Source organism: Microtus pennsylvanicus, chromosome X (genome assembly GCF_037038515.1).
Source record: "Microtus pennsylvanicus isolate mMicPen1 chromosome X, mMicPen1.hap1, whole genome shotgun sequence".
Taxonomy (NCBI): domain Eukaryota; kingdom Metazoa; phylum Chordata; class Mammalia; order Rodentia; family Cricetidae; genus Microtus; species Microtus pennsylvanicus.
Genome location: NC_134601.1, coordinates 4,502,252 through 4,517,909, shown reverse-complemented (window position 1 = coordinate 4,517,909; position 15,658 = coordinate 4,502,252). Strand labels below are relative to the sequence as shown.

The following is a 15,658-nucleotide window of genomic DNA, read 5'->3' as shown; positions in this document are numbered from 1 at the left end:
TGAGTTCAAGGTCAGCCTGACCTATAAAGCAAGATTTCATTTAAAATCTTGAGGTCAGGGGCTGGAGCGCCATGGTAGAGCATCCGTCTACTATGTGCAAGGCTATAGTGGTTAGACCCCCAGCACTGCAAAAAATGTTGATTAACAACCATATCAGCTCTTCACATGAAAACTATGAAACACTGCGGAGACAAACTAGAAAACTAAGCAAATGTCCATGGGTTAAAAGACTCAATATGGTTAAGGACTAAATTTCTCCAAAATTGATCAGTAGTTTCAATTCCAGTCACAATATAATTTTTTGCATAGATTTTCAGGTAGATTTAAAAATTCATGTAGGTTTAGAAAAGGCTTAGAGTAACAAACTTAAAAAAAATGAAGGGCTCATACTATCTGACTTTCACACTGCAGGTACCAGGGAAATAAGAAAATAGCCAAGAGGAGGTAGCCTTAAAATCAAGCTTCAGGTTCAGTGAGAGACCCTGTCTTAATGACAGATCAAGATGCCTGACAGCCTCCTCTAGCCTGTGCACATGTATGCACAGGTGAACATATACACACACGAGCACATACAAACCATACCACACTCACACACACACACACACACACACACCAGTATAGGTACCAATACAGTGTAGCAATAACACAAGGATTTATAAAAAAAAATAAACAAATGTAACAACACAGAAAGCCTAGAAATAGGCTTATTTCCCAACTTTTTTATTTTTTTTGAGAATTTCACATATGAGCACTGTATATCCTATCTCCCTCCCTCTTCTTCCTCCAGTTCTTCCTATGTCCTCTCCACTCCTTATCAAATTCATATTCATAACCTCTTATTCTTAAATCATTATTGTTTGTTCTTTGTCTCTGTCCTTCCCCATCTCGACTATCCAGTTCCCTCAAGTTCTCCTCCCACCTCCCCTTCTTCCTTCCTACCTCCTCTTCTTCCCTCTTCCTCTCCCTTCTGCCCGCCCTTCTCCCCCCACCCCCATGCTCCCAATTTTGTCAGATCTTGTCTATTTTCCCCTTCCCAGGGGGATCTATATATGTTTCTCTTAGGGTTCACCTTGTTGCTTAGCTTCTCTAAGGTCATGGACTGTAGGCTCATTATCCTTTGCTTTACAGGGCTAGTGAGAAACCTGGCTCTAGAGAAATTCCCAGGAATCCACAAGGATGACCCCAGCTACAATCCTAAGCAACAGTGGAGAGAGTGGCCGAACTGGCCTTGCCCTGTAATCAGATTGATGACTATCTTAAATGACACCATAGAACCTTCATCCAGCAACTGGTGGAGACAGGGACAAAGATCCACAGCAGAGCACTGGGCTGAGCACCCAAAGTGGGAGAAGTGAGAATATGAGCAAAGAGGTCAAGACCATGAAGGGAACACCTACTAAAACAGTTTACCTGAGCTAATGGGAGCTCATCAACTCCAGCCAGACAAGAAAGGAACCAGTATAGGACCAAGCTAGACCCTCTGAATGTGGATGACAGTTGTTTGGCTAGAGAAGACTGTGGGGCCACTGGTGGTGGCACCAGAATTTGTCACTGCTGCTTGTACTGGGTTTTCAGAACCCATTCTTTCTGGATGGATACCTAGCTCAGCCTAGATATAGTAGGGAGGGCCTTGGACCTTCCTCAAAGCAATTTGCCTTACCCTCTCTGAGGAGTGGATGGGGGTGGGGTGGGAGAAAGGTGGAGGGAATGGGAGGAAGGGAGGGAGTGGGAACTGGGATTGGTGTGTAAAATGAAAACAGATAGTTTGTTTTTCTTTTATAAAAAAATGAAATAAAAAAGTGAAAAAAAATATTATTGTTACACACACACACACAAAGAGAGAAAAGATGTAGATGTATATACATTTATGAATACAACCTGCTAAGTTCATTTAGTATATTTGTGTGTTCAGGGCTTGAGACTGGATCACCTGTTAGAAGTTTGTTCCTGGAGAAGACTGATTCTTCTTCTCTTAGCAGCCATTAACTGCTTGCAGCTCATCATTTAGGGGTGAGGTTTTATGAGATCCTTTCCCCAACTGTTTGTTTGAAATGTATTATCACTTGATTTTCTTTTGTTAAATGTAACAAAGAACATCAATGGGAAGGGGAAAGTCCCTAATAAGCAGTGTTGTTTGCAAAACTAAATATTCATTTGTAACAAAGTGATCTCATACCTTGTAAGAAAATTAGCTCATGGAGATGCTTCCTCTTAAACATAAAAGTTAAAAACCAAAGAGTTTTTTTTAAAAAAAAAAACACATAAGAGAATGTTTTCATGATGGACCCCCTGCCATTTTTTTTTCCGGACAAATCATATATAGTTACTAGTAAGGTAAAAGAACTGCAAGAACTGCAAATTAGATTTCAGAAAAAGTTCTAAATGTGTGCCTATGAAAAGACACCACTGAGAAAATGACAGGAAAGTTGTAAAGAACAACAAGCCAATTAAAATACAAACAAAAGACTTTGACAGCTAAGTCAACAAAGAAGTTATGCGAGCAATCAAGATGAAAATGAAAGCTTCTTGCCCATCATTAGCCACAGCAGAAAAGAACATGGGAATTTGTATAAGTATATATACCCTATGAGCCAGCTCCTCAATTTCTAAGTATTTGTCCAAGACACATGAAAACAAGTCCACACAAAGACTTTCATGCAAACGTTCACAAGGGCACAGTATTTGTAGTACCTGCAAACTGCAGACAGCCTAATATACAGAAACAGTAGAATAAATGAAAATGTGCACAATATATTTATTCAATGAAATATTATTCAACAATAAATTCATCAGTAAAAACAAAATGACTAATTTTGAGTGATTAATATGGAAAACAAAATGATTAATTTCAAAACAAAGTAATATATATGAAAGAAGAGAATCATGTATATACCACATGATTCATTTTGGAGTTATAAAGATCTAGACCAGAAACAAACAATGCCAGGAAAATGTCCTGATGGTGGTGGCCCTGGAGGAAAGTGGGGGTCTTTCGGGAGCAATAGCAATAGTATGCTCTTGAGAGCGTGTGGGGTTAGGTGTGCATATGCCTTAGCTAAACTCAGAGACCATGGGCTTAGAATTTGTATGTTTTCCCATACATAAATTTATAATTTTAAGGTGTAAAAATAAAATCCGGTCCCTCAGGTTGCTCTGAGTAGCATGCGACCCGCCAGAGGCTGAAGTGCTGCTGGATGGAGGAAAGGGCTGAGAATTTTTATAATTGGTATGCCATGGTTGCATTTAGCTATGGGATACAGCATGATGAATCAGGGTAACTAACATCCACATCATAAGAAACATTTGTCATTTGCTTCTGTTATCTAACTTCAACCCAGACTTTAAATCCAGCCAAACATAGGTCCAAGTTCCAGCTTAACTGTTAGGCTATCTTTCCTTGGGCACATTCTTTGACTTTCCTGTTACCTTATGTGCTCCAACAATACTCAGTAGTGTAACATCCAACACCCAATAAGTTCTCCCTTGCATGATAGTCAACAGTCAACTAATATTTGGAATGATTTTAAGTGACAGAGCCAACTGTAACATCATTGCACACCACACAGACACCAGTACAACTAAGATGCTAACCTACCACTGGTTCTACACAAGTCTTCCCTGGGATCTCGATGTTTTCTCATATTCCCATTCAGGTTAATAGTTTCCAAGGGTGCACTTCGGTTTTCCTAAGACCTTCATGGGTGAAGATCTGGAAGAGCATACATTTGGTTGCCTGGCTCTCAGTTTCCTGAGTTGCACTCACCTGGGGGGTTGTGACTTCTTCAGAGGCATGGATGCTGAAGGCCATACCTTCAAACATGTGGTCCACCCGTAACACAGCCAAAGCCAGTCTGGCCACAGTGAGATTTGCCGTTCTCCCCACAAACTCCATCTTGTGACCAGCACGCTCAATTATCCTCAGGATCCTGAAAGGAATCACAGGCAAACAGCACTCTTTCTGCCTTGATAAAACTCATCCTCCCACGATGTCTCACTGCAAAGCTTCACTTGGTCACTTCATTGTCATCTTGATATTGTTTAGTAAGAGCCCTGACTTTGGAGCCCAGCAGATGGAGGTCTGTATCTCAGTGCCTCTAACTTCTGTAGGGGTGAACAAAATGACCTCCTAGAGCTTAGGTCCCCTTGCAAGCAAAGTCATAGGTAGTAATAGCATGTATCTTATTGCTGAAGTCAGATCTCTCATGGTCTCATTTGCCTTAGAAGTTCAGATTTTATTTGACCTATAAAGGAATGCCACCAAGTGGTTTGAAAAGCAATGTATGATCTGATGTGAGCAGTGAAACACAACGGTGACTGCTGTATAGAAAATGGGGCACAGAGGGGCACAGAGGGGCACAGAGGGGCAGCGGCGGAAGCAGAGGTCTGGAATAGAAGGTTTGAGCAGATGCACAGAGCACAGGGGAGGGAACTGGGAGTAGAACTGAAGGAGGGAGAAATGGTTGGATTCATTGACTCTACTAGAATATCTTAAGAGGTTTAAGGGTGTATAGATAGTGCTTCATATAAAAGTTGATGTCTTCTTTAATGTTATTATGAATAGCCTCTTGTGTCCAATTAACACTGCCTATAAGATGGGGAAAGATCACTAGGAGGAGTTGGAAAGAGTAGTGAGATAAATACGCACATACATGTATGTGTGTGTGTGTGTGTGTGTGAGAGAGAGAGAGAGAGAGAGAGAGAGAGAGAGAGAGAGAGAGAGAGAGAGAGAGAGAGAGATGAAACTATATTGGGTAGATATAGAAAGTTTTCAAAGAATAAATAAAATGAAATGAATAAATAAAAATAAGACACTCATAAGTCAGCCTCTCAAGGGGAAAACAAAGAGTTGGTTATTGACTGAGGTAGAAAGTATCAACCAGAACCATTTCTCCATTTTTCAGGGTTCCATGGTTGGATGCATTTTGTAGACATGTGCAACAGTCGGAAGGATTTCAGACTGGGACTTGGATAAGAATTTATTTGAAGAGTCATCATCACTGAGAGTTTGTTCATATTCAAATGGTTCTATCCACTGCACTGGACCCTATCAATGCATAACTGCCTGGTTGCTGAGGAAGTAATACACTAACGTCTAAGTTTCATGAAGCCGTGTCTCTGAGCCAAGCATTCGGACTTACTTATTGCTTACGGGAGGGAGGTTGGAAGCTGAATCGCTTTGCTTCTCTGTCACTGTGCTGATGATTTGGAGTATCATCTGGGTTAGGTTGGCACTTATATCATTACAGTTGGAAATATCAGTTACTTTAGAAACAATAATCTTTGTCTCTTCTTCATCCAGAGCTGTAGACTTGTCCACCAGATTTAAAATGTGCTCTGCAACATCGTCTGCATTCTCTGGGAGGGGGGGACAAAATGGAAACCTTCACTTCCACCCTTAGTGTTGGGCTATGCTACATGGCCTCCTCCCCTTTAAAGAGAAAAGGCAGTGACTGGAACACACATCAAGTGGGCAAAGTTCACCAAAGGAAGCTACTGAATCTCAAGTTCTCCAATAGACATAATCCTGGGAAGAATGAAAGCCAGTTTTGTCTTCATTAACTCTGATTTCAATTGTGCTAGGGGAATCTTTTTGTCACTGAATAATTATCTTGAAGGTTGATGCTAATTAAAACTTTTGAGTATTGGCTCAAGTTAATATCCCACCTATATTCAAATATCAGCAAACATTGAGTCTAAGTTTTCATAATCAAGAGTAGTGATTACTATTCCCTGTCAAGAACAGACAATCCACAGGTAGAAAGAAAATATGGACCACATGATAAGAAGCAATTAATTTAGATTTTCTAAGGAGGAAGAACAATAGCTATTAGCTCGCCCACTTTTTTCTTCACTTTTTATTATGGAAATTTTCAAGCATATTCAGAAAGCAAGAGAATAGTCTAATGAATCGCCATGTACTTTATGAAACAGCCAGCTTCAACACATGTCAGTGGAAGGCTAATCTTAATTTACATCCTCTCTATGGCGGCTGGTGGTAGTGCACACCTTTAATCCCAGCACTCAGGAGGCAGGGGTAGGGTGGATCTATGTGAGTTCGAGGCCAGCCTGGTCTACAGAGTGAGTTCCAGAACAGGCTTCAAACCTTCACAGAGAAACCCTGTCTTGAAACACCAAAAAGAAAAAAGAAAAGAAAAGAATTTATATCCTCTCTCATCTACCTTTGCCCCATCTACATATCCTATTGCTTCCCTCACAAACATTTTAATACATATTTTTAAAATTAAACAACTTTTGTCTTACCATTATCCTAATTAAGTTAAAATTAAGAAAATTGCCAATGATATTTATAGCACCAAATCAAATGTCCAATCAGTGTTCAGATAATCCTTAGTTGCCTCATAAATGCTTGTTTAAATCATTCTTTCCTTGAGTCATCAATCCCCCTTTTAAAGTGAAGAAAACTATTAAACAAATACAATGCAAACTAGATATTACTTCACTATAATCCACATAAAGCTCATCTTCCTGGTTACGTCTTCCTAACTTAAAACCCAGCAACCAAAATATGCAGGGGAAAATTGAAGAAGAATTGATCTATTGAGAAAGATTCAGGAGAAAGAGAGAGAGCACACGCAAGAGCACTCATGGCAAATTTAATACAGCTCATATTATGAATAAGCAGCTCTGTTTGGGAAAAGAAAACAATTTGAGTGCAAATTTCACTTCCTCTCCTCCTCCTCCTCCTCCTCCTTCTCTTCCCTACCTCAAGCTCCACACAATTTTATTCCCAGGACATTTTCTCTTTTTCAAGTTTTCTTCCTTTTTCCTTTTTATTTCATGAGCAAGTCTGAGCTCATCAACGGAAGTTTGGCAATTCTAAGGAAGGCCTTCTCAAGCTGCTGCCCATTACCCCAACTTACCCATGGCTTAGGCAGAAATAAGTTCACAAGCAATGTCAGTGTTTTGTCCGAGGAGATAGAAAGGAAGGAAATTGATTCTAAATTGATATTTTGTCCCTGTTAATATCTATCTTATGATTCATTCAGAAACAGGGAAGTCGGCGGCTTGGGAGATGACTCAGCAGGTAAAGGCACTTGCTGCTCAGCCTGACCACCTGAGTCGGATCCCTAGGATTCACATGGTGAAAGCAAAGAACCAACTCCTTCAAGTTGTGTACACACACACACACACACACACACACACAAATGTAGCATAAAACTTGGAAAAGAAGCTAACAAATCAGCAAAATTAGTGGTAGAGGAAGACAAGCCAAAACAGTCCTCTGCCTTCCGGTCAATCCTTTGGTCCTTCTGTAAGGTGCTATTGTGCTTATGCCTACACTGATGGCCATTCATTGAGGCAGAGACCCAATCTGGTAGTACAGCCAGGCATATCTACAAAGCTATGCAGAAATTGAAATTCTATGAGGAAAAGAGATTTCCTATATTTTCAGGCCCTACTTCCTAGTTCAAAGAAGCTCCTTTCTCACTGTAACCTTACGTGGTAGAAGAGGAAAAACAAAGCTTCTCAGGTCTTTCCTGGAGGAACACAAATTCTATTCCTAAAGGACCAGCACTCATGACATTTCAAATGCCCCAATCACTCTGAGATTAGGATGTCAACATAAACATTTGGCTGGGGGTGGAGTGGTAGCAGAAACATTCAGAGTATAGCATATATTTCACCAAAAGAGATATGTAGATGACAGATAAGCATATGAAAAGATACTCAATCCATATGTCACTAGGAAGCTCCAAATTAAAGAAGCAATGAGGTAATAACATACAGCTATTAGAATGGCCTAAATCCAAAACATTGAGAGCAACAAATGCTGCAGAAGATGTAGGGAAAGAAAAAAAAAACTTAGAAGCAAACCATATGTCCCCAAGTAGGAGAATAGATAAACTGACCTACATCCAGGCAATGGAATACTAGTCATTACTAAAAAGAAATGAGTTTGCAGACCATAACAAGACAAAGGGGAGTGGAAGTGTACAGTGCTAAGAGCAAGAAGTCAACTTAAAATGGGTACACAGTGCATGACTTCAACTACACTACATTCTGGGAAAGACAACCGTGGAGATAATATAAAGACCACGGAGTGCCAAAGACCAGAGGGGGGGAAGCAGTGTGGAATGCATAAATGTACTACAAAGAGGCCTTAGAGGAGTGTGATTCTATGGATACATGTCATGCCCATTTATACTCAGAGTTACCAGTATACACTGCCCTGGTTAGTTCCTGGTTAATTTTATGTCAATTTTATATAAGCTAGTGTCATTTGGGATCAATTGAGAACATGCCTCCATCACACTTTCCTGCAAGTAAGTCTGTCAGGCATTTTCTTAGTTACTGATAAGTGGGATGGCCCAGTTTACTGTGAGTAGTGCCATCCCTGGGCAAGTGGTACCGTGTGTATAAGAAAGAAGACTGAGTAAGCCTGTAGGCATCATTTCCCCATGGCCTTTGCTTCAGTTTCAGCCTCCTGGTTCCTGTGTTCAATTCCTGCCCTGACTTCTCTCAGTAATGGAGCGTGGCCTGAGAGTTATAGGCTGAAATAAACCCTTTCCTCCCCCAAGTGCTTTCGATTTTGGTGTTTTGTTGGGTTTTTTTTTTGTTTTGTTTTGTTTTAATATTTATTTATTTGTTATGTATACAATAGGCCAGAAGAGGGCACCAGACCTTATTACAGATGGTTGTGAGCCACCATGTGGTTGCTGGGAATTGAACTCAGGACCTTTGGCAGAGCAGGCAGTGCTCTTAACCACTGAGCCGTCTCTCCAGCCCTAGGTTGTGGTGTTTTTATCACAGCTGTAGAGACCCTCACTAAGATATGCATTGTGCAGTGTCAAGAGTGAACCCCAATACAAAGTGTCAACTGGGTCAAGGTAGAGTCATCCATTTTAACAAAGCCACCTGTCTGGTGACAGTGGGGACTGTGTGTGTGTGTGGCAAGCACACAGAGGAGCTCTAGATTGTCATTGCTGTTGCTGTGGTGGTTGCTGGGCATAGTGGTATATGACTGGAATCCCCACACTTAGGAGGCTGGGGCAAGATCATATTTTGGGGTACAGATTATACCTAGCATAACTCTATCTCAAAAGACTAGCTATTGTTCTTAACCTGTTTCTCTTCTAGAAAAAGAGATTTTATGAAAATTTATGAAAAGTCTTCCTTAGACTGAGCAGGACATCAAGAGAAAAGACATAAATTACTAAAATCCAGAGTAAATGTATACATGATGGGGAGAGAAGGCACTGGTACCAGCTGTAACTAAAAGATGGGCTTGTGTTCACAACAACAGGAGGAAATTGGAACCTTCGAATGGTGTCAGCAGGGATGCAAAATGGCTCAGCAGCTGTGGGAAACAGTTTTGCAGTTCTTTCAAAGGCTAAGTATAGAGTTACCAGATGACTTCAGAATTGTACTCTTCAGTATGTCCTAAGAGAAGAAAACATGTCTACTAGCCATTTGTACTACAAATATTCACAATCTGTCTATAAAAAATACCCCAACATGCAATCAATCAAATGCCCATCCACTGATAACTGACTCATAAAATGTGATATAGGTCAATTTAATACAGTATTATTCAACTATTTAGAATGGGGTAATGGCCCATGCTGCAATGTGAAGAAACTTTACCAACATTTTGAGATGCCTACAATTAGCAAAATTCACACAGGTAGAAAGTGGATGGATGGCTGCCAGGAACTGTGGGAAGAAGGAAATAGAGGTTATGCTAACACGTACAGCAATTTGGGTAATGAAAGGGTCTTTGTTACAAATCCCCTTCATAGAATTCACAATGCTGGTAGCACAACCGAGTTACTGAGGAAAACCTCACTGAATAAGATGACCCACTAGACTGTATTTGCTAAATGGGGGAACCTGTGCATACCACCACGAAAAAGTTTTAACATTACTTTGAGATATCAGATTTTGCTAATCAAATCACCTAAGGCTCTAAAGCTTGATAACTTTAACATATTATCACTGTGATCATGAAGGTGTTCTGAACCAGGCACTTCCACAACCTGTAGACTGGATTATAAATTGATACAACCAGTACAAAGAGCATTTTCCAGAATTTATGCTTAACACTAATTTACACTGCCCAAATTGTTTATAAAATTGAATATTGTAATTGTAAAATATTGTGATATTTGTAATATCCATTGGAGCATTCTGTTTCTTTGAAATTGATAAATCCCTGAATTAGGAGTCGTGTGTGTGTGTGTGTGTGTGTGTGTGTGTACTTGCTGTTTTAGTTTGTTTTTGAAACAGATTCTCTCACTATGTGACCAAGGCTGGCCTTGAGCCCAGGATCTTCTTGTCTCAGCCTCCCAAGTGCTAGGATTCTAGAAATGGGCTGAGCCAAAATCTGGTTGCCTTTGCAGCACCATGTCTGCCTGAATGCTGACATGCTCCCTGCCACGATGATAATGGACTGAACTTCTGAACCTGTGCTGCAACTAGACAGAGAGGATGAAGAAGTGAGAGATCACCCACCTAGTGGGTCACGCCACTCTCTAGGCAAAACCCCGGGCCCCCTCCCCCACCTGCCTCAGCTTCTCTAGCCAGCCAGCAGGCAAACTTCCTGCAGGTAGGCTGCTCCAACACCCCCATCCCATCAATTGGAGACTGTACGCTACAAGTCCCCTTACACCCCCAACCCCTCCTATCCCCTGTAAGCTCAGATAAACTCTGAAGCACAGGCTGTGACTACTACTCAGAGTGGCCCAAGAGAACAAACCAAGAGATCAGACCAAGAGAGTGGACCAAGAAAGCAGGTCAAGAGAGACCTCAGCAGCTCCCTGAGACACAGACAGCGACAGTACAGAGCAGACCAAGAACAGCTCCCAAAGACATGGACAACAACTTCAAGGATTGGACTAAGAGGCAAAGACACTGCTGGCACCAATTGGAGGAAAAGATGGGTAGGTGCCAATGCAAGAATTCATTCAACAACCTAAGAAGCAACATGGTAACACCAAAGCCCAGTGGTCATACAACAGGAAGACTTGATCAGTCTAACCAGAAGAAGCAGAAGAAAACTATTTTAAATGTAACTTTATGAGGATGGAGACCTTTAAAGAGGAACCGAAAAAATCCCTTAAAGAAATGGATGAAAAGAAAAACAAAAAATTGGAAGAAATAAACAAATCTCCTAAAGAAACCCAAGAAAACCAGGAAAAAAATAATCAAACAGATGATGTATTCTGTGAACACCATTGGTTAATAAAGAACAGCTTTGGGCCTATGCAGGGTATTGAGGGCAGAAGACAAGGAGAAGGGGAGAAGGGGAGCAGGGAGGAGAACTTGAGGGAACAGGATAGTCAAGATGGGGAAAGGACAGAGATGACAGCAAGAAAGAAGATAACTTGATTGAGGAAACCATTATGGGGCAAGCAAGAACCTAGCACTAGAGAAATACCACAAAGATGACCCCAGCTAAGACCCTAAGTGGAGAAGGTGCCCAATTTAGCCTTGCCCTGTAGTCAGACTGATGAATATCTTAAATGTTACCCTAGGACCTTCATCCAGCAACTGATGGAAGCAGAGGCAGAGACCCACAGCAGAGCACTGGACTGAACTCCCAAAGTCCAGTTGAAGAGTGGGAGGAGTGAGAATATGAGCAACGAGGTCAAGACCATGATGGGGACACCCACTGAGACAGTTTACCTGAGCTAATGGGAGCTCACCAACTCCAGCCGGACAGGAAAGGAACCAGTATAGGACCAAAGCGGGCACTCTAAATGTGACAGTTGTATGGCTGGGGCAGACTATGGGGCCACTGGCCGTGGCACCAGGATTTATCCTTGCTGCTTGTACTGGGGGGAGGGGGCTTGGTCCTTTTCTCAAAGCAATGTGTCTTATCCTCTCTGAGTGGATGGGGTGGGGGGTGGAGGAAATGGAAGGAGGGGAGGGAGTGGGAACTGGGATTGTTATGTAAAACAAAAAAAGATAACTTGTTTTCTTTTTTAAAAAGAACAAAAGAAAAGAAATGTGCCACCCAAATCCAGCTGGACTGGGACTGAACAAACATGGGATCAAACTGGACCCTCTGAATGTGGCTGACAATGAGGGCAGACTGAGAAGCCAATGATAATGGCACTGGGATTTGTCTTGACTGCAGGTACTGGCTTTTTGGGATCCTAGTCTGTTTGGATGCAAACCTTCCTAAGCCTGGATGGAGGGGGGAGGACCTTGGACTTCCCACAGGGCAGGGTACCCTGCCCTCTCTTAGGACTGGGAGGGGAGGAGGAGGGAGGAGCGGGAGGGAAGTGGGAGGAGGGTAGGAAGTAGAAACTTTGATTGGTATTATTTATAAAGTAATAAAAAAATTAAAAAAAAAGAAATGTGCCACAAGGCCATCCTCTTAAAAGTTTTTAAATATGGAAAAGAAAGGGAAAATAATACTAAAAATATAAATTGAAAATCTACAAAAGAGAGAAGTCTGATAGCCCTAATTCCTGCCCTACCGCCACCTTCACCAATAAGCACATGGTATCTAAAATGGAACTTCTGTAAGGTAAATTCTCATAGAGTAAGTTCTGACTATACTCTCTCTTATTTCAGGTCAAGTAGGCCAACTAAAGGAGGTCCCATGATTTCTCTGGCATGCACAAAACTGTCTTACCATCGCTTATGGTAATATTAGCAAGATCCATAATCTTATCAGGGAGTTCTTGAAGCAGCTTGCATTGCTTAAATCTTGGTTTTTCCCATTGACACTTGCCAGTTTGGATGTTGATGGAACTACAAAAAAGTGGAACAGAGAAATAAGAGGCATGAAACAGATTTCTCATTGAAGGGCTAGATAAGAGTAGTCTTAAAAGAAATGGTACTAGCTGGGTACAGTGGCTCATGTCTATAATGCCAACACTTGAGATGCTGATAGGATCACCATGAGATCCAGACCAGGCTGGGATACAGGATAAGACCTTGTCTCAAAATGAAGAATAATTACTACTAACCAATTAATCAACTAAATAAAAGCAAAAGGGGGAGGACTCCTCCATGGCATGCCTTCCTGTGCCCATTCCCAGCTTTTGTGTTTAAATAACACAGATGAATCAGGGAAATGGGAGGCGGTGGCGGGGAAGAGACAGAAATCTTAAATTAATTAATTAATTAACACAGATGGAAATCAAATAGTTAGGAATGGATCAGGGCAAGAGTCAGATCACCAAAAATCAGTGAAGAGGCTTTGCCCCTCTAGATACGACTCTTTCCCATCTCTTCCCTCTCTTGCCTCTTTTAAGAAAAAAATCCTGTTGGAATACAGTCTTGTCTCTACATAGTACATGTCTCCAAGTGATTAAGGAGCTATTAACCGTCACCCGTGCCTCATCTACTTCAGGCCAGTTCAAGTCAGCCAATATACTCACTCAGCATCCCCAGACTCTAGGGAGGCATTAGATAAACAGGACAGGGTTTTGAACCTCACTAGGAGCTTGGAACTGCGTGATCTTACACTCTGACTTGTGCAAAATATGAGAAAGGGTTGCATAAACAAAACTGAGTCTATCAAAACACCGCACAAGAAGAACTTATTTTCTTTCTTTCATTTGTTCTTCCTTTCTTCCTTTGTATGTTTGTTGTGGTAGTGGTGAGTTTTGATTTGGGTGGGGCTTTTTGTTGGGGGATTGTTTGTTTTTGTTTTAAACAGGGTCTTACTCTGTAAACCAGGTTGTTCTAGAACTTTCTAAGGAGCTGATCTCAAACTCACAGCAATTCTGTCTCAGCTCTTGGAGTTACATGACTACAAATACAAAGCACTCATACCTAGTTAAGGAGAACTTTCGACATTTAAAGTGAGCTGAGCCTAGCACAGGAAGGACAGAGACCTCCCTGCTACCACCAGTCAGAGAAAGAGACACAAAGAAGTAGTAGTCATGTCTACAATATCAAATTATCTCTTCAGCTATAGTACATGGTGAAATGATGGAACCAAGCAATGACAGGAAAGGCAACCTGCTGCCTTGATGACTATGCTACAGATTCGGACTTCATTCTTGAACAAAAAGTCTGCCGTGGTAGCAGGCAGACGTCAGAAAATCATACTGGCAGCATAGTGAACTGGCAGTGGGGAGTAGCAGCCTGGGAGAAACCATGAAGACAGCTCTAATAGTAGGCAAGAGCTAGCAAAGGGCTTGTACCAAGGAGTGGACTGCAAAGGAGAGGTTCTATGTGAGCTCCTGCTATGGCTGCCAAAGCTGCTCGCTTTGTTGACTCGTTAGATGGAAGCGGGAGTGGGGATGATACAGGCAGAGATGTGGCTTTCTAGCCATGCTTTTAAGCCTCGGTTGAAACCTGCTGCCCCTCTGTTCTTGCCCATTTAAGTTATTTGGCATACGCCATTAACATCGGAGAGTAAGAAAAGAAGGTTTTAAAAGGGAAATGATAAACCGAACAATCGAAGAGGGATGGGGTAAATTATGATGGCCCATCAATGGGAGAGCAGCTGAGACTGCCTTCGAAATGATCATTAAAAAGATAAATGCAAAGCATGGAAATGTTTAATAAACTATTGAATGAAAGGGTAAATTACATTATTGGTATGTAAACCATGGTAACCACTACAGAAAACTTAAAGGCATACAGAGAAGGGCCAGATTTGAGGGCTGGGGGTGGGGCAGAGGCAACACAAATGCTTGCCAGCCTAAAACTGGCTATGTTGAGGTGGTGGGATTGTGGGGGAGTTTTCTATTTTGTCCTCTTGAAATTTGTATTAGGCATGCATATTTGACTCTGAAAGATGAGAGAAGGAAAAAGAATTGGCAGTCGGGATGAAGGGACTTAGAAAAAAAGGACACAGAAACACCCCCAAATGCAGCAGACCTTAGTGCATGTAAACTCGGATTTGGAACTTCACAGATACATACCAGATTCTTGTGGCGTTCTCATTCTCATTTTTAATGCACCGTACTTGGGCTGTCTCCGTAGGGTCAGTTAATGGCCACTTATATGTCCCTTTGTATTTCGAAGGCATTTCATCTGTTTCGCATTTTCCTGGCTCTACAAAGAAAAATGTATGCACCATTTTCAAGGGCAAAAGGCACTTAAAAGTATGATGAACATACATTATGGCCCATCATTATTACCCTGCATGTGACCATCAGCAGATACAAGAGGACCGTTTCAATCAGGACATACAAACTAAGCTTCATGGAAACCAGTTTTAAGGTCAGCCTTTGTTTAAATGAGCCTTTTTTTTTCAGTGCAACCTCAAGTTTAGTCCTTCTCATTAGACCCATTGATGGGGGTGGGGGTTGCTCTTGCCCATTTTCAAAAGTTCTTTGACAATTTCATACATGCATATTATGCAATTTGGAAATTGATGTTTAAAGTGCTAGATATGCATTGGAGAAAAAAAATCAAAGCAGAAAAGTGGTACTAACGTAACACATCTGGAGACCCTGTCTGCTGATTTTCTTTCAAAGTATGCACTGTTATTGTTCTGCTATGTAAACACAGGAGGCTGAGCGCAGACATCTCTTCCCTATGGTAGTCATCCCCTTCCTAATGGTCTCAGGGCCGTTTGGTTTCACTAAAATCAGTATGCCTGCCATGACCAATACACCCAGGGCCATGATGTCTCTGCTAACAGTGCTGAAAGGTAAGACTAACTCTGTCATGGAAGGCTGCTGAGCCACACACTTACTTTTCAGGCTTTGTCATGTTAAGGCAG

At 41.5% G+C, this 15,658-nt stretch overlaps 1 protein-coding gene across 1 annotated transcript in view; it reads right to left on the bottom strand.

The window, feature by feature from the left end:
* Adgrg4 (adhesion G protein-coupled receptor G4) overlaps positions 1–15,658 on the bottom strand; it is a 90,436-nt gene that overhangs the window by 39,179 nt on the left and 35,599 nt on the right. The window contains exons 8-11 of the mRNA XM_075958281.1: positions 14,853–14,985; positions 12,605–12,723; positions 5,139–5,355; positions 3,764–3,926 (exon numbers count right to left, since the gene is read on the bottom strand). Coding sequence (XP_075814396.1) covers positions 3,764–3,926; positions 5,139–5,355; positions 12,605–12,723; positions 14,853–14,985 — 632 coding nt within the window. The remainder of the gene's footprint in view (positions 1–3,763; positions 3,927–5,138; positions 5,356–12,604; positions 12,724–14,852; positions 14,986–15,658) is intronic.